At 41.1% G+C, this 20,108-nt stretch overlaps 1 protein-coding gene across 1 annotated transcript in view; it reads left to right on the forward strand.

The window, feature by feature from the left end:
• The window catches only part of LOC139120302 (eukaryotic peptide chain release factor subunit 1), a 29,647-nt gene that overhangs the window by 3,904 nt on the left and 5,635 nt on the right, over positions 1-20,108 (forward strand). The window contains exons 2-8 of the mRNA XM_070684630.1: positions 980-1,096; positions 15,862-16,060; positions 16,683-16,821; positions 17,290-17,480; positions 18,183-18,312; positions 19,076-19,231; positions 19,712-19,776. Coding sequence (XP_070540731.1) covers positions 980-1,096; positions 15,862-16,060; positions 16,683-16,821; positions 17,290-17,480; positions 18,183-18,312; positions 19,076-19,231; positions 19,712-19,776 — 997 coding nt within the window. The remainder of the gene's footprint in view (positions 1-979; positions 1,097-15,861; positions 16,061-16,682; positions 16,822-17,289; positions 17,481-18,182; positions 18,313-19,075; positions 19,232-19,711; positions 19,777-20,108) is intronic.

The raw sequence follows: 20,108 nt of genomic DNA on the forward strand, positions 1-20,108 counted from the left end.
ATTAGTTGTCTGCTGAAACGACTGAGATCATACTTTGGGAAATGGCATGAAATAATGTCATTATTATTTATTTATTCCTACTTTTGATTTGTGGTGTCTGTTCTGTGTATATCAAAAATGAAACCAAAATCGAAGTGAGAACCAAACTGTTCCCAGTTAATTCTCTCAACAAAAAGTGCATGGTGCATTTAATTGAACACAGGCAACAGCGCTGGCATACTGTCTCGAAAAACGGTGATTTCCTTTCATGCTATTTATGTCAGCTGCATTTGTGAAATAGAGAAATAGGTACCCAAAACGATTATGATGAAAAAATGGAGGTTGGAGCAATCACAGTGAATTCACACTTTCTCCGGCACGCTACAATACTGTACAATTCCTGTGTTTCCTCAATGTTATAGTTGCTTCAGTGGTTATAATATATAGACGTCATTACAAGGAAGGTCATTCACGTCAGGGCAATTTTCAAATCAGTAACGCCTACATTGTATTTGCCGTGAACTTACTGTGCAGATGTAGATTTTGACATGAACAGTCATCACAAGAGAACATCAAATTAAAGCCCAGTGACATTCTTTGAAGTGAAAATGATCAATAATTGAAGAACAGAATTAAGGGCATTCTGAGCTCTGAACTTTGAGGAAAGTACACGTAACACCCCTGCCCCTAAGAAAAGGAAGTGAAAGGGCTCATACTGGTGTTTCCTCAATTTGAGACCTCACTAGCCTGCCCCAGCTTTTCCCCCAGATGTTCATGTCTTACTTGTTCATTGGAATACAGAAAACTTTAGACTATGCCAACAATCAACACAAACATGGTAGATGAATGTATGATGGCTTATGCAATGCATTTTATATTACGTAAGATTTTCATGGATGGAATGCAGCCTGACAAAGGTGCATAGACACATACTGTCGTCATACTTGAACTCTCACAAATTTTATAACTTTTTTACACAATTTAATTCTTTGCTTCCCAGGAACGGCACAAGTATGATATCCCTGATCATTCCTCCCAAGGATCAAATATCCCGAGTTTCCAAGATGTTAGCCGATGAATTCGGAACAGCTTCCAATATTAAGAGTCGTGTGAACAGGTAAGAGTGCAGTTACTCAACATTCAGAAGCGATTTGAAGACAGCTTGTTCCTGTTTTGTAATTCAAGGTCACACAGAAAAACCACCATTGATAAAGGTAGTATGCACATTTTGCTAAAACTTTCCATAAGGAAACTTTCAACTATGAAAAGTCACTACGGACAATTTTTGTAGATGAGAAATAATTTACCTTAAATACATTAATTCTTGAAATTCAAAATGGCTACTGTGTATGTGTTACACTCTATTGGAAAAACTAAAATTTATATTTTCCCAAAAGTAGAACGTGAAAATGTTATTTACCCTGTAGAGCTTCAGAATGAGCGCATATGAGATGAGGAGATCAGAAAAGGATTGTGAAAACTATAGAGACTGAATATCTATCCCCATGGCATACATTCTACCTCACTGTAAATATTGTGGAACTACAGTTGAGTGAATATTGAAAGATCTCAAATCTCAGACAGCATTTGAACCTGTGTTTTACAAAATAACCAGTCATAAAAGGATATAAATGCGAATTTGCATTTATATAGATGCACACAATATACTGCACACATGCATATACTTCCAAGTTACAGATGCTCATGCATATGCACATGTTACACATATAGTACAAGTATGTGCCATTTTGCTTTGAAACTTTGAGCCTTAATTTTTGTATCAAACACACTCAGACTAGCAGGCTAGATATTATGCCATCAACAACACTGACCACACTGTGCGTGAGAGATGGAAAAACTTGGGAGTTGTCCAAACCACGACAAATAAAGAGAATTTCAAGTCACCTGAGAGTCTCTTATCTCACAGCTACCACTGAAAAATCAATTATATGATCCAGTCCAAGCATTGTTTTGTGTCATTGAACTCACCACAGAACTGTCAGTCTGCCTGAAATTCTGTTATAGACAGGCAGTCATGATGACAATATAACATGATGTCATGTCCTCCCATGTTTGGTTTTGCCAGATGTCACAGGCAATCTCAACCTTTTGCTATCTCACTCTAACAATCCAATCTTACAGCTGCTGCGACTGGTTTGTACTCATCAACATAAAACAACACAAATTATGTGTGATATAATAAGGCCAGAGAAAAAAAAATCTTGTTCATCGGATTTTTTGGACCAAGTCCCAGGAGCGGCGATCGAAAATTTTTTTTAAATTTTTTTTTAGACCGAAGGTAAACGCGTTGCATTTTTGCACAGATGCAGACAAGGCAAGATAATTGTTTCCCTTTTTACCAGAAATATCTCAGACAAGAAACACTGATACTGGTAACTGAATTCAATACTATATTTCCCAACAATAACATAGGCCATTACATTCACAGTTAGTGTTTGCACAACATATTCTGAGCATTTCAACATTCTCTCAGAATAAAACTGAAATGTACAGCAAATCACTGAAATTCAACAATTCAGTATTGTCCTTTAATATTGTCCTGGTGGGACCTAGCATCTGAGTTTTTTCATTTTACTTTGGCCCCATGTTTTGGCCTCTTTACCACTGTCTATATATACACATTTTACATGATAATGGTCTAACAACACTGTACTGTGATCGAAGTGAAGTTATATAGTCATCATTCAGATCGTACTTTAACATCGACGCAACCATGTGTTTTGTCATTGCCGTAATTTTTTATACTTTCGATGCAATTTTCATTCAATCGGATGCACCGTCCGGGGCACCGTCCATCTGCTGTCATGATCTTGTTGAACAAATCGCCGAACGTAATATCAGGACAAACACTGAATAGCGTCTTTGGAACTAACTGTTGGCCATCACGTCGAATGTTGGCGATCAAATTAATACTCATGTGACATGTACTAACCTTTACAAACGAGCAAATTTCTGGCCAAATCGACCCACTTTGCGTCGTGATTTGCCTAATTCAGACGTAACAACAACGTGTTGGCGGTCAACTAAGTCCGAACACGAATGAAGTCTCATTCAGAATCCCGTGCCCGCGAAAACCCGACACAGTGTAGGGCGCCACCAGCGGCAGTACTAAAAATATTTGTAATGCGGAAGTAAGAATTTGCCGCGATCAAAAAAAAAAATTCCAAATATGCCAAAGTAGAAGCGGCGATTCCGATGAACAATTTATTTTTTCTTCCTGGCCTAACACTGGCTATTGATAAAAGTTTGAAATTACACAATCATACAGATGTAATTGAATTGAAATCAACTTTGTGAATTTTCTGCTGTATGATAGCTGTGTCTACTTCTAAACAAATACTGGAATAACACAATGAATATTAATTTGTTTTGAACTTGGACCAGTTAATTTCTGGCCATGTCTATATCAGTGTTGTTGAATTGGACTTTGTCTAACAACCATTTATCTGTTTGACCATTTTTCGCTGTCTGTAGACTAGCAATGTGCTAACCGTGACAAGAAATTGCTGTTTAGAGCCCCATCAGCTGTAAAATTCTGATGTATTTTTTCTGATGTTTTTGTTTGTATGAATCATTTACAGTTCCTCGGTCTATGGCATCATGTTATATAAAAGGGTTTAGGATATAAGTAAGGAAAACATCAAAAGTCAAAGCTATTCATAAACTTAATGAGAATTCCAAAATACACAGGATATGAAACAGGAAGGTATTACAATTGTACGTTTTATGAATTGTCCGCCAAACAGTGCAAAGACTTCATTCAAGAAAGGTAGACGGTGTATGAAATTCTGTACAAATATTATGTTTTTTTTCTGTAATCATTGGTTTTCTCAAGGATCACAATCTACATACTGCGTGACTGCACTTTAATTTAGTTACTACCTATGGTTTTATCCTGTTTCAAACATGAGCTGTAACTAGTTTAAGTGAACGAGGGAAGGTACATGTAGGATAGAGCTACCTCTTGAAACGTTGGAATATCTACAGTGTAGAACAAAGCTTGAACTGGCATTTTCGTAAGGCAGTTACATAAATGCCGTCAGTTCGTAGAAATGTTCTCTCTAGTAAACAAACTGACATGCTCGTAAACACATATGCCTATATATCTTATTCTTGTCGTCTTATATATGTTTTTAACCCTTTGAGCGCCAAAGTCAATTTTTGTCACTTTTAGTAAATACACCCCAGTCAATTTTTTCAGATTTTTGCCAAAATTTTGATAAAAAACTGTAGCTAATGAAACGTGATGTCCATTTGGTCAAAAATTATCAAAAAAATGTCAGAACAATTCATAAAAATTAGTAAAATGTTGCACTAAAATTTTAGCGGAAAAAATTAAAGCACTCAACGAGTTGATTATTAAGAGCACAACAAAATTTTAAGGGCAAATATTTATGATGGGGCAGTCAAGGATATGTTACAACTTTTTTAATGAAAATCCTCCCACATGCACAAAATCATCAGCTGTCAGTCATAATAGCTATCAGTCATAAAAATGATAGAAAACCAGCTTTCCATTTGAGTGTACTGAGAAACATAGCATGATACCCTGTTAAGTTCTGTCTTTAGTGGTATTGTCAAGCCTGATTGCAAAATCGTTGTAACAGTTGTGTGATTTACGAAGACTTAGACAGCTGTGACAGATTATGTAAGGAAATAGATTTCACGATCCCATAAGCCTTGTGCCTCACTATCTCCCTCTCTTGAAACATCGCATTGCACCTTTGCTGCAGGAGCTGCATTTTACATATGATCTGATTGTGTATTGTGATAAAAGATTAAAATTTGCCACTACCATTGTCCTCTGTGCCTAAAACAGTCTTGGTGGCCGGCAGACAGTCCATGTAGCCGATAATGACATGCTAATTAGATGCATGTGTACGGAGTTACAAGTGGCCTTGCGGAGTTCCAGTATATCTGTGTCAAGTATCAACTAAAGTTACACTATTACACAGTAGGGCGTCCTACACATTCCAGTGTGTACGTCGGGGGGACTTACATATAGTTACAGAGTTACAGTAAGGGAACTCCGCGGGCGGCCTGTACCAAGTTGCGTACTTACATAGTTACAGAGTTAGGCTGCGGGAACTATGCGGGGGCCTGTATCAAGTTGCGTACTTACTTAGTTACAGAGTTAGGCTGGGTGAACTACGCGTGGGCCTGTATGAAGTTGCGTACTTACTTAGTTACAGAGTTAGGCTGGGTGAACTACGCGTGGGCCTGTATCAAGTTGCGTACTTACTTAGTTACAGAGTTAGGCTGGGTGAACTACGCGGGGGCCTGTATCAAGTTGCGTACTTACTTAGTTACAGAGTTAGGCTAGGGGAACTACGCGGGCCCTGTATCAAGTTGCGTACTTACTTAGTTACAGAGTTAGGCTGGGTGAACTACACTGGGGCCTGTATCAAATTGCGTACTTACTTAGTTACAGAGTTAGGCTTGGGGAACTACGCGGGGGCCTGTATCAAGTTGCGTACTTACTTAGTTACAGAGTTAGGCTGGGTGAACTACGCGGGGGCCTGTATGAAGTTGCGTACTTACTTAGTTACAGAGTTAGGCTAGGGGAACTACGCGGGGGCCTGTACGAAGTTGCGTACTTACTTAGTTACAGAGTTAGGCTGGGTGAACTACGCGGGGCCTGTATCAAGTTGCGGACTTACTTAGTTATAGACTTAGGCTGGGTGAACTACGCGGGGGCTGGGTGAACTACACGGGGGCCCGTATCAAGTTGCGTACTTACATGGTTAGAGAGTTAGGCTAGGGGAACTAATGCCGGGCCCTCTACCAAGTTGCGTACTTACTTAGTTACAGAGTTAGGCTGGGGAACAATGTAGCATTTGAAAACCTTAACATCACAATTTCTTTACTCAAAACACATACGAAGGTATAATGTTACAATGTCATAACAAATCGCATTTCTTCAAATATATGTTAGATGTGAAACCCCGACTTTATGATAATATTTTCATTGAAATCTGCGTCCACGAACCACACTCACTTCATTCATTTTGTCATAAATTTCATCTTCTTTTCACTGCCATGGTTTTGTCTGATTCATAGTCTACTTTTCTGTTTACGCATTTGTAAGTGTTTCTTGTTGTCTATTAACTAGTTGCCCTACCACCCTGCACGTCAGGTACATGCCATAGGCAGGGTTTGTAAGTTATGTTATGTATCATGTGTGTGTGTGTGTGTGTGTGTGTGTGTGGTCGTGTTAGCACTGTGTGTCTGTGTTCGTGTTAGCAATATGCCCGGCTCATTTTTATCAGGTGTCCTTCCTTTGACCATCGATGGAAACTGCTAATTGGCGGGCGAATATGCGGAGCAAACTTCGTTCTCTATTGTTATGTTATCTAATGTTATCTTTATTTATTAAAGTGTCATGTGTGGACTTATATAATGCCACACCCAGCCCCTACGGCTTACAAGACACTGGAGTAATACAGTTCTTTAAGTTATGAATAAATAAGCGTAAACATACTTAAACATTCTCTTACAAAAAGCATTTACTTACAAAGTTTGCTAGGTCTACAGGCATGACTTTCATTAAACATTCTAGATTTTCATCGTCGCCCTTTATATCAAAATGTGGGGATATTTCCCTCTATTACTAACTTCTCTTCATTTACCCATGATAGAAGGTTCGGATTTCTGCGATATTATTACACCCTCGTTACGTGCAATGTCACTTTCAGCTACTGTGTTATAAAGTGTTACAACTTCCTCTTCATTCATTTCCGATTTGGCGCTAACTCTCCTGTGAATGCACTCCATTACCAGCGTTTATTCGATTTTCCATTTTCCCCTGTTAACTATTTCATCGGAATCGCACATATACTCAAGACCATATACTTGCTTTAGTACGACCATTCTTTTGCGTTTTCTACGTTCTTTCGGTTCACTTTCTGCCGCCATTACAACTAGCCTTTGCCCGAAATTGTTTTCACAAAAAATGTGAAAGAGGCTCCCCCCTTACTATCCAAAATGTTTTTTTTTTGAATTTGTGTTTGATTCGTTTTCGATATGTGTTCCTACATTCTTATCCGATTGTTTGTGTTCATATAATGTTTGTTTAGTTTCGGATATATGTAGGGATTTGCATTAGTGTGTACGGTAATGTTTTGTTTGTGTGGGGAAAGCTTATTTCATAGAGTGGCCCTTTGATGCTTGCGTTTTGAAACCCGAGTGTGGTCTCTCATCAGTCGCAGTGTAGATTCTTTCCTCAGTTTGTGTTTGTTAAAATTTATTTTAATGCATTTTAGTGTTCTTGCTCTTCGAGTAGCGAGGCAAGTATATCAATGTTTGGGTCTTGTTGTGAGTCTGTTTGATGGTCCGGTTTGTTTGTTCTATTTTTTTTACTTCTAACTAAATTTTGTTTTGACTAGTGTGTCTTTTAGATTTTTGTTTATCTTGTAAGCAATGATTGGTGATTCTAGGAATACATTCCTTAGTGTTGAATCCTTCTCCAGTTCAGCCCAATCTTTCAAATGACTTCCCCTAAGATATTTTGTTTTGATGTGTGGGCTGTATGTTGTGCTGAACATGAGTTTGTTTGTTGTTTTTTACGTGTAAGTGTGCGGTTTGTTAGTGTATTTTGGATAATCTGGTCTATTTTCCTGTTATTTCGTCATTTCGTTGTTTTTGTATTCTCTATCGAGTAGTTTGTTTGTAAAGAAAGCGACTTTTCTAGTAAAGTCGTCATTGTTGTTACAAGTGCGAGCGTATCTAAGGATTTTGCCTTAAGTTTGATAAAGCCATTAACAGTTGCTGTCGGGTGACACGATTCTCTATGTACAAATTGGAATGTGTGTGTTGGTTTTGTATGTGTTTAGATGTCGAGGATATTTTCTTTGTAGTATCTGCACCTTTGAAAACAACTACATCAATAAATGTTATTTCTTGTGTTGAGCTTTCGAATGACAACTTAAATGTTGGGTGCATTGTGTTGATTTTTTGGATGAAGTTTGTGAGTTCGGTTTGTGTTCCGAGAAAGATAGCAAAGTATCATCTCTGAATCTTTTCCAGAAATGAATGTTGTTGTGGTTATTTACGATTATGAAAAGTCATGTTGGCTATTCCGGTGAGGCGTTTGATCCCATGCTGCAGTCTCGGGTTTGGCAGAAATATTAATTGCCTGTTAAATTCAAAACTGTTGTGTTTGAGAATTAATGATAGCATTTCCATTAATTCTTCCGTGGATCATTTTTGATGCTGTATTTTGTTTCATGCGAGGTTTGTGAGTTTAGTGTTTCACTGACTAGCCGAATTGCTTCGTTGTGAATTGTCTTTGTGTACATTGACACCACGTCGAGTGTTAAGAGAAATGCTTGTTAAGGGACATTTGTCTTTCTATTTCTGGTATGAAATTTGTTGTATCTTTTATATATGTTGGTTGTTGCTGAACGTGTGGTTTTATGAAGTAATCCAGGAATTCTGTAATTCTGTAAATGGGACTGGAGTAGCCACTGATTATTGGTCTGCCTGCAAATTTTGAGTTTTCAGGCGGCAGTTTGTGAATTGTAGGCAATGAGCACCACTGTGGAGTACGGACATTTATGTTTTTGGATCAAGATACTTATAAGTATCATGGTCGATGTGTTTGTTCTCGTACATTTCGTTTAATAGTTTGTGTACTACTTTTTACTGTTTGTTCTGTGTCGTCACCGCCAAGTTGTGTATAAGTGTAGGTTATCGCCCGATTGAAACGTAAACAACGAGGCGGAGCCGAGTTGTTTTACGTTTCAAGCGGGCGATAACCTACTTATAGCCGTCGAGCTAACAAGGAACCCAGGATTAGTATTTATCACTCCTGTCAGACAGTGCTTACGATTAAAATGTTTTGTTTTCAGGCAACCTAATTTTTCCCATCAGACCGCATGACATCGACTTATCACAACTTGCGTTTATCACTCGTGTCACACTGCTTACGATTTTAAATGTTTTGTTTTCGGGCCACGTAACTTGCCCATCAGACCACAATGACATTGACACGTTTGAAATCAGGGAAAAATTTACCATGGATAAACCACTCACACACCTACACATGAAAAATAACAACTTTGGAGGTTATCAAGTTATCTTCATTCTTTATTATCAATAAATCGTAGAGCGTACGGTCTATGGATAAATTGCGAACAAAATACTATGTGTTTCAAGCCGGTGATGACCGACTTATAGCCGTCCAGTTAACATGCAATTGAGTCTCTGACAGTCAATGAGTCAAGAAATCCTTTTGTAACCCATATATCATCAATCATCTAACTCTGAAAATCAAAGTTTAGTTCAAAATTTACATCCGAATCTGATGATAATATCACGTCCTTGTACTGGAAGTTCTTATGACGGTAGTGTGAATCGCGAGGTTTCTTGAACTTCTTCGAGTAGTTTGCTTGGCGTTACAGTTGCGGTTCCTGCGCTTAGGTAGTTGAGACAGTCGGGAGCATACGGTTCACTTTCTTTCTTTCTTACCTCCATTACAAAGTGGCTCAGGAACACATCTAAATCATCAACGCCAAACTCTGCCAGATTGTCTGCCATGGGAATTTGTAGCTGCTTCCCCAAAACCTCTGTAGCATTTCTCGCCTCGGCCCACTCATTCCTCACGCGGAGACTCCAGCTTGTGTGGTCTTCTGGTGTTTTGCGGCGCTCTTCCACACACTTTTTCCTTAATATCGTCTTCAGACATGACATGGAAGCGATTACGTGCTGCAGCCATCGTGGTCTTCAAATTAGTCTTCTTTGGAGGCAAACCTTTGAGATGTTACTCGCTACACATTAAGGAGCTTGAATGAAAATCACGTGTTCATCTTGCGTTTTTCTAACACCCTTACTGTCGGCGACGCACATAATAGCACTATTTATATTATCTCAATTGATATTAGGTCGTGTGTATTTTTTCAGGTCGTCTTTCGCATTAACACCTCTGTGGTTTTCTTTCAGTACGTAATCATTTATCACCCGCTTCCAAGTTTTCTTTCAGTAGTTAATCACTTAATCACGCAAAAACCCAGCCACACCTGATAAGTCGTCCTGAGCAACAGTTTTAATCCTCAAACACATCAACTGCTGGGTAAACATTTTAACAGAATCAGGCTATAAAACTGAGTGTTGCGTAATTGCCTTTCCCCTTTGTGTTCGTAATCTTTTGTGTTCAAAATGACTATGCCCCAAACCTTGTCGAAGGGTTTTATGGTCGATGATAAGGTCACCATACAAGCAATCGCGTACTCCCCCCAGCAAAACTCTGTAACTGAGTAAGTACGCAACTTCGTACATGCCCCCGCGTAGTTCACCCAGCCTAACTCTTGTAACTAAGTAAGTACGCAACTTCGTACACGCCCCTGCGTAGTTCACCCAGCCTAACTCTGTAACTAAGTAAGTACGCAACTTGATACATGCCCCCCCCCTGTAGTTCCCCCAGCCTAACTCTGTAACTAAGTAAGTACGCAACTTCGTACAGACCCCCGCGTAGTTCCCATAGCCTAACTCTGTAACTAAGTAAGTACGCAACTTCGTACAGGCCCCCGCGTAGTTCACCCAGCCTAACTCTGTAACTAAGTAAGTACGCAACTTCATACAAGCCCCCGCATAGTTCCCCCAGCCTAACTCTGTAACTAAGTAAGTACGCAACTTTACACCCCCCCCCCCCCCTAGTTGGCCCAGCCTAACTCTGTAACTAAGTAAGTACGCAACTTCACACAGGCCCCCACGTAGTTCCCCTAGCCTAACTCTGTAACTAAGTAAGTACGCAACTTGATACAGGCCCCGGGTAGTGGCCCAGCCTATCTCTGTAACTAAGTAAGTACGCAACTTGATACAGGCCCCGCTCCGCATAGTTGGCCAGCCTAACTCTGTAACTAAGTAAGTACGCAACTTCATACAGGCCCCCGCGTAGTTCCCCCAGCCTAACTCTGTAACTAAGTAAGTACGCAACTTGATACAGGCCCCCGCGTAGTTGCTCAGCCTAACTCTGTAACTAAGTAAGTACGCAACTTCATACAAGCCCCTGCGTAGTTCCCCCAGCCTAACTCTGTAACTAAGTAAGTACGCAACTTGATACAGGCCCCCGCGTAGTTGGCTAAGCCTAACTCTGTAACTAAGTAAGTACGCAACTTTATACAAGCCCCCGCGTAGTTCCCCAAGCCTAACTCTGTAACTAAGTAAGTACGCAACTTGATACAAGCCCCCGCGTAGTTGGCCCAGCCTAACTCTGTAACTAAGTAAGTACGCAACTTGATACAGGCCCCCGCATAGTTGGCCCAGCCTGACTCTGTAACTAAGTAAGTACGCAACTTGATACAGGCCCCCACTTAGTTGGCCCAGCCTAACTCTGTAACTAAGTAAGTACGCAACTTGATACAGGCCCACGCGTAGTTGGCCCAGCCTAACTCTGTAACTAAGTAAGTACGCAACTTCATACAAGCCCCCGCGTAGTTGGCCCAGCCTTACTCTGTAACTAAGTAAGTACGCAACTTGATACAAGCCCCCGCGTAGTTGGCCCAGCCTAACTCTGTAACTAAGTAAGTACGCAACTTGATACAGGCCCCCGCGTAGTTGGCCCAGCCTAACTCTGTAACTAAGTAAGTACGCAACTTGATACCAGCCCCCGCGTAGTTGGCCCAGCCTAACTCTGTAACTAAGTAAGTACGCAACTTTATACAAGCCCCCGCGTAGTTCCCCAAGCCTAACTCTGTAACTAAGTAAGTACGCAACTTCATACAAGCCCCCGCATAGTTCCCCCAGCCTAACTCTGTAACTAAGTAAGTATGCAACTTGATACAGCCCCCGCTTAGTTGGCCCAGCCTAACTCTGTAACTAAGTAAGTACGCAACTTGATACAGGCCCACGCGTACTTGGCCCAGCCTAACTCTGTAACTAAGTAAGTACGCAACTTGATACAAGCCCCCGCGTAGTTGGCCCAGCCTAACTCTGTAACTAAGTAAGTACGCAACTTGATACAGGCCCCCGTGTAGTTGGCCCAGCCTAACTCTGTAACTAAGTAAGTACGCAACTTGATACAGCCCCCCGCATAGTTGGCCCAGCCTAACTCTGTAACTAAGTAAGTACGCAACTTGATACAGGCCCACGCGTAGTTGGCCCAGCCTAACTCTGTAACTAAGTAAGTACGCAACTTGATACAGGCCCCCGCTTAGCTGTACCAGCCTAACTCTGTAACTAAGTAAGTACGCAACTTGATACAGGCCCCCGCGTAGTTGGCCCAGCCTAACTCTGTAACTAAGTAAGTACGCAACTTGATACAGGCCCCCCCCCCCCCCCCGTAGTTCCCCCGGCCTAACTCTGTAACTAAGTAAGTACGCAACTTGATACAGGCCCCCGCATAGTTGGCCCAGCCTAACTCTGTAACTAAGTAAGTACGCAACTTGATACAGGCCCCGCGTAGTTGGCCCAGCCTAACTCTGTAACTAAGTAAGTACGCAACTTGATACAGGCCCCCGCGTAGTTGGCTAAGCCTAACTCTGTAACTAAGTAAGTACGCAACTTCATACAAGCCCCCGCGTAGTTCCCCAAGCCTAACTCTGTAACTAAGTAAGTACGCAACTTCATACAGGCCCCCGCGTAGTTCCCCTAGCCTAACTCTGTAACTAAGTAAGTACGCAACTTGATACAAGCCCCCGCGTAGTTTGCCCAGCCTAACTCTGTAACTAAGTAAGTACGCAACTTGATACAGGCCCCCGCGTAGTTGGCCTAGCCTAACTCTGTAACTAAGTAAGTACGCAACTTCATACAGGCCCCCGCGTAGTTCCCCCAGCCTAACTCTGTAACTAAGTAAGTACGCAACTTGATACAGGCCCCTGCGTAGGTGGCCCAGCCTAACTCTGTAACTAAGTAAGTACGTACTTCATACAGGCCCCCGCGTAGTTCCCCCAGCCTAACTCTGTAACTAAGTAAGTACGCGACTTGATACAAGCCCCCGCGTAGTTGGCCCAGCCTAACTCTGTAACTAAGTAAGTACGCAACTTCATACAGGCCCCCGCGTAGTTCCCCCAGCCTAACTCTGTAACTAAGTAAGTACGCAACTTCATACAGGCCCCCGCGTAGTTGGCCCAGCCTAACTCTGTAACTAAGTAAGTACGCAACTTGATACAAGCCCCCGCGTAGTTCCCCTAGCCTAACTCTGTAACTAAGTAAGTATGCAACTTGAAACAGGCCCCCGCGTAGTTCCCGAAGCCTAACTCTGTAACTAAGTAAGTACGCAACTTCACACAGGCCCCCATGTAGTTGGCCCAGCCTAACTCTGTAACTAAGTAAGTACGCAACTTGATACAGGCCCCCGCGTAGTTGGCCCAGCCTATGTCTGTAACTAAGTAAGTACACAACTTGATACAGGCCTCGCTTAGTTGTACCCAGCCTAACTCTGTAACTAAGTAAGTACGCAACTTGACACAGGCCCCCGCGTAGTTCCCCCAGCCTAACTCTGTAACTAAGTAAGTACGCAACTTGATACAGGCCCCCGCGTAGTTGGCCCAGCCTAACTCTGTAACTAAGTAAGTACGCAACTTCATACAGGCCCCCGCGTAGTTCCCCCAGCCTAACTATGTAACTAAGTAAGTACGCAACTTCATACAGGCCCCCGCGGAGTTCCCCCAGCCTAACTCTGTAACTAAGTAAGTACGCAACTTCATACAGGCCCCCGCGTAGTTGGCCCAGCCTAACTCTGTAACTAAGTAAGTACGCAACTTGATACAAGCCCCCGCGTAGTTGGCCCAGCCTAACTCTGTAACTAAGTAAGTACGCAACTTGATACAGGCCCCTGCGTAGTTCCCCCAGCCTAACTCTGTAACTAAGTAAGTACGCAACTTGATACAAGCCCCCGCGTAGTTGGCCCAGCCTAACTCTGTAACTAAGTAAGTACGCAACTTCATACAGGCCCCCGCGTAGTTCCCCTAGCCTAACTCTGTAACTAAGTAAGTACGCAACTTGATACAAGCCCCCGCGTAGTTGGCCCAGCCTAACTCTGTTACTAAGTAAGTACGCAACTTGATACAGCCCCCGCGTAGTTCCCCTAGCCTAACTCTGTAACTAAGTAAGTATGCAACTTGATACAGGCCCCCGCATAGTTGGACCAGCCTAACTCTGTAACTAAGTAAGTACGCAACTTGATACAGGCCCCCGCGTAGTTCCCCAGCCTAACTCTGTAACTAAGTAAGTACGCAACTTCATACAGGCCCCCGCGTAGTTGGCCCAGCCTAACTCTGTAACTAAGTAAGTACGCAACTTCACACAGGCCCCCGTGTAGTTGGCCCAGCCTAACTCTGTAACTAAGTAAGTACGCAACTTGAAACAGGCCCCCGCATAGTTGGACCAGCCTAACTCTGTAACTAAGTAAGTACGCAACTTGATACAGGCCCCCGCGTAGTTCCCCAGCCTAACTCTGTAACTAAGTAAGTACGCAACTTCATACAGGCCCCGCGTAGTTGGCCCAGCCTAACTCTGTAACTAAGTAAGTACGCAACTTCATACAGGCCCCCGCGTAGTTGGCCCAGCCTAACTCTGTAACTAAGTAAGTACGCAACTTGATACAGGCCCCTGCGTAGTTGGCCCAGCCTAACTCTGTAACTAAGTAAGTACGCAACTTCATACAGGCCCCCGCGTAGTTGGCCCAGCCTAACTTTGTAACTAAGTGAGTACGCAACTTGATACAAGCCCCTGCGTAGTTGCCCTGCCTAACTCTGTAACTAAGTAAGTACGCAACTTCATACAGGCCCCCGCGTAGTTCCCCCAGCCTAACTCTGTAACTAAGTAAGTACGCAACTTGATACAAGCCCCCGCGTAGTTGGCCCAGCCTAACTCTGTAACTAAGTAAGTACGCAACTTCATACAGGCCCCGCGTAGTTCCCCTACCCTAACTCTGTAACTAAGTAAGTACGCAACTTGATACAAGCCCCCGCGTAGTTGGCCCAGCCTAACTCTGTAACTAAGTAAGTACGCAACTTCATACAGGCCCCCGCGTAGTTCCCCTAGCCTAACTCTGTAACTAAGTAAGTACGCAACTTGATACAAGCCCCCGCGTAGTTGGCCCAACCTAACTCTGCTACTAAGTAAGTACGCAACTTGATACATGCCCCTGCCTAGTTGGCCCACCCTAACTACAGACAACCCTCTCCCCCCCCCCATTACCATATTTGCCCTGGACTCATTAGCATAATTTTCGTGTACCCCTATATTCGTGTCGGCTACATGGACTATCTACCCAATGGAGGCCCAGCCATAGTCAAACATTGTAAAAACAATTTACCTTTCAAGGTTTTTTGAGACAATGTTTCACATGGGCTGTTATTTGTATATCATATCTCTATGTAAATATGAAAATGAGTACTTGTACGTACATGTATGCTGAAAAATATTCTTATTCATCCAGTGCATTGATAACATAAATTTTAACTATATAATATGGGCCATCAGTCACACCCATTGATTATTTTAGGGTACAAAGGTCAGGCCAAAGGTGATGGAGACTACATCAACAGAAAACCTTTTCAAGGTCAATTTATAACCTGTGTTGTATTTTCACAATGCGAAAACTGTGTACATTGAGTTCAAGGTCAGATGAGTTATGTGACATCCGTGATCTGAATTTCCTGTGTTCATGTGTAATCGATGTTCGTGCATTATAAGCATAAAGCAGAAAGATGTGATGGTGTATGTGAGTCTTCATGTAAATTTACTCTGAAGGCTACAGTCTATATTCACAAATGGTTTTAAATCATTTTGTCCAAATTTTTGTCACTCAAATTTTGAAAAAAATACCATTGTGTGAAAATTTCTACATCCAACGATAAACTGAATCACCACCCTTTTCTCATTCGCCAATGTTTCCTTTTCAATTTTGAATCCGAACAGGTTGTCTGTACTTAGTGCCATCACGTCAGTACAACAACGTCTCAAGCTTTATTCCAAGGTACCGCCGAACGGTCTGGTCATCTACTGCGGAACCATCGTCACAGAAGATGGGAAGGAAAAGAAAGTGAACATTGATTTTGAACCCTTCAGAGCCATCAACACATCACTGTATTTGTGTGATAATAAATTCCACACAGAGGTGAGTCGTCATCTTCCACTCTTCAACAAAAATGTTATTTTTTTCGGAGAATGTAAGGTTTACCACTAGCCTGGTGACACAGGTGAAAGTAACTTGTAGTTCGTGGGATCCTGTAACGATTAGACCAAACATTAATAGCATTGCTAATTAGTAAAAACACAGAATATCAAAATCATGTAACTTTGAAAAAAAACTATATTTTGCATACACTTATGTCAGTTGCTGAAGTATCTTTTCCAGGATGCCAAACAATTACAAGTTTTTTCTTGGGACATCCAGACAAGCAACATTTACCGCTGAAAAATATGTGAAAAGTGCCACCACGAGCATGCTAACCTTTTACCGCAAAGCAAGGTATCCAATTGTACCTTGCGAGGTATCTCTGAAAAATTTAAAAGATGAAATGGAAACAAAAACAGAAAAAAAAAATTTAAAAAATTTAAAATTAAAAAAAATTAATTCAAATTACCCATCTTTTTTCCAAGAATGGTACCCACCACACCATTCAACACACATATTCAAAAAAAACCTTTCTTGTTGAAGAGTCACCAGTAGAATTGCACGGATGCCCATTCCAAGCAAAAACCAACAACTACAATACCGTCTTTTTTTCAACTTGCAGGCCTTGACAGCACTTCTGGCTGATGACAACAAGTTTGGATTCATCGTGATGGACGGTAATGGCGCGTTGTTTGGCACCCTGTCGGGAAACACCAGGGAAGTTCTCCATAAATTCACAGTAGATCTCCCAAAGAAACACGGTGAGTAGAGACAAGACAAGTGAAAAAGGCACAATGCAAATGTTAACTTCCTTCATTAAGTTTTGACAATTCGTATCGCAATTATTGTTTCCAGCTGGGTTTAAGATGTAAATTTGTTGATCTTGCTTTAATTACTTTAGTTGAAAAAATTGAAAATTTTGAAAAAGTTGAGTTTTAAAATCAAGTTATCAACTATTCAATATGCAGGAAATACTGCCTATAATTTACTTCTCAGAAAATATTAATCCCATAACACATATTGAAGTTGTGTTACCAGAAACTGATTTTACATGATGGATATTGTAACAATCTTTTTTGTTTGTTGGAAAATTGGTTTCACTTGCCTCAAAACACGGTTAAGGTCATCCAAGAGACGTTTATCTGTCAGTAGTTCTGTTGACAGTTATCATGACGTTGAAATCCCTGAGACTGAATGATAGAATACAATGCATTTGTTCTCTTTGCCAGGTCGTGGTGGACAGTCAGCTCTGCGTTTTGCACGTCTTCGAATGGAGAAGAGGCATAACTACGTTAGAAAAGTGGCTGAGACGGCAGTGACGCTGTTCATCACCAACGACAAACCCAACATTGCCGGCATGATCCTTGCCGGCTCTGCGGACTTCAAAACTGAACTTAGTCAATCCGATATGTTTGATCCAGTAAGTCTTTCTTTTGTGTAAGGATGTAAACAGATTTAGGAATTTGTCCCTGTATGTTTGGGGGGGGGGGGGGACGGGGGGGCAGGTGTGTATGCGTGTTGACATTCTGTGTACTACCCCATAATATCCACATGTGTGCCAATACCTGGGTGAATACGCCTATCTACTCATAAGACTAAAGCTGTTGCTGTGTATGATATATTGAGAAATATCTTCTGTAAAGCATTTTAAAGGATCATTAGCTGTAACTTTTGATGATTTTTTTTCCACCATGTTTGTTTTTTGTGTCAACTGCAGTTTCTTGGTTGATCCGCTAAAGCAATTTGAGATACCCAGTGTTGAGCTTTTCAACTCTGCTGGTACATGTGTAGACAGAATTTTTTTGTTGACAAGCTAAATACTGGTCGTTGTCAAATCAACACGCTGGTAGGGTGGAACCAGAACTTGCACTTGGCATGTAAAACAAAATGGTGAAAAAAATTGCCAAAAGTAACAGTTACTAGCTTTTAACTCCTAATCTCGATAATTGAGATAGTGAACAAGGACCGTTTTTCTGTGTATAACCTGTGCACCCCTAATGTCCTGTAAACAGGTCCACGATCACCATAAGCAACAATAGGCTTCGGCCAAACCATGGTGGCAAAAGGGTTAAAACTTGTTAGACGTTTTGTTCCATGTTTCAATTTTGTTTCATTCTCACAGCGTCTTCAAGTGAAAGTGCTGAAACTGGTGGACGTGTCGTACGGAGGTGAAAATGGATTCAATCAGGCTATTGAACTCTCCTCTGAGGTCTTGGCGAATGTCAAGTTCATTCAAGAAAAGAAACTCATAGGTAATTTGATGCCTTGCATGACTGGAATTTTGTTCAGTACAATTACATCCACTCGGCCAATGTGATATAATAGCTGCATTCTAAGCTTGAACTTTCATTCAAAATACATTGATTTAGGATATGGGTATTCTATTCATGTGTTTCTTTGATTAAATCTGGAAAAGTTGCATTTCCTTGAGTGCAGGCATTGTGAATAAAAATGTTGCTCATATTTGTAAGTAAAATAGCTGTAGAATAGTTTGGCTTTTAGTGTATTTGTACACTTTAGTTTTTCTTTGGAACCATGTCCTAACGTTCTACCCAGGAATAAACAAGGTCACAATGTGTTCTACAGAATCAGTTAGCCCAAGAGATCTCTTGATAGCAGAGGAAACAAGCCCATATGTACAAACTTGTATAGAAATGCACATATTTCTATGTGTGTTTGTGCACATAGCTTTGTTTATACCATGGTCAATTCAAAGTCCGGGTTAAACCTACAGCCCATGCTTTTGATACATTCTATGATTGATGCAAGTTATCATTTTATGCACCACAGCCAAGGAAATAAAACTCCATTGAACCTGGACTGAACATACTAATTGTAAGTTTTCTGTAATTTCAACTTAAACTTGACATTGGCCGATTGGTTTCTGATGACAGGGCTGAGCCAAATGTTACGTATGCTCTGATATGTCATTCAATGAGAAACATCAATCTCGTGATGTTGTTTCTCATTTAATGCTCCAATTCTAATTGATTTATTCGTTGTGTATGTTCGCAGGCAAATACTTTGATGAGATATCACAAGATACGGGAAAGTTCTGCTTCGGCGTGGAAGATACCCTCAAGGGTCTTGAGATGGGCTCAGTTGAAATCCTGATTGTCTGGGAAAATCTCGATATCATGAGATATGTGCTCAAGAACCACCAAACAGATGGTAAGAGTAATTCTTGTTACCTCCCCTTTCCTTTCCCTTGCTCCACCAAGTTCTTATCCTCCCCTTTAAATCCTATGATTTATAGTTGCATCAGGTAATGTGTGCACATTAAAAGCTGATGTTCAGACTGACATAGAAGATATGATTTTACAAGTTACATCATTGTGTATTATTTAAACGGTAGTTTATGATTCTCAATTTATAATGAAAGCATTCTATTGTTAATGAGTCGTTTGTGATTAAGTTTGCATTCTCAATCAGTACTCATCCATACATTATGCGTACATCTATTTTGTCACTTCTGAAGTTTTAGATGAACAGAACAAACCCCATGTTGTATCAGCTCACCCCAGCAGCTTTGAATATTGACATATCCAAATATTGCATATTGAAAGTTTTTTCTTGAATTTTCAAAATTTTTTGAACCAAGTCATTTGAGCTTTGTTGCTAATCATGAATTGTGTTTTCATTTCATCACAGAGGAGAAGGTGCTTCATCTGACGCCTGAACAAGAGAGGGACAGGACACATTTCATCGATAAGGATGTAAGTATTCTGTGCATTTTAGATCCGTATGCTGTATACTGATGTGATCTTTGTGTTTGTAAATGCTGACCGTGTGTGTTGTGCGTTGTAGCAGACAGGACCGCTCTCCTTGAAATTTCTTAGTATTATTTGTTTGCTCCTCTGGGTAAAGTTTCATATTGATTTGTAATAGATGTTTACAGTGCATCCGTCTCTCCTTCAAAAAGTAATTCTTAGGTACAAAGAATAGGGCAAACAGTCTTGTGTTAGCCACATGTTAGTGGTAATTCTTTTCACTGTCGATCATTCAAAGCATGAACAACTCACATATTCTCCTGGCATTGTAACATTTT

Source organism: Ptychodera flava, chromosome 20, assembly GCF_041260155.1.
Source record: "Ptychodera flava strain L36383 chromosome 20, AS_Pfla_20210202, whole genome shotgun sequence".
Lineage (NCBI taxonomy): Eukaryota > Metazoa > Hemichordata > Enteropneusta > Ptychoderidae > Ptychodera > Ptychodera flava.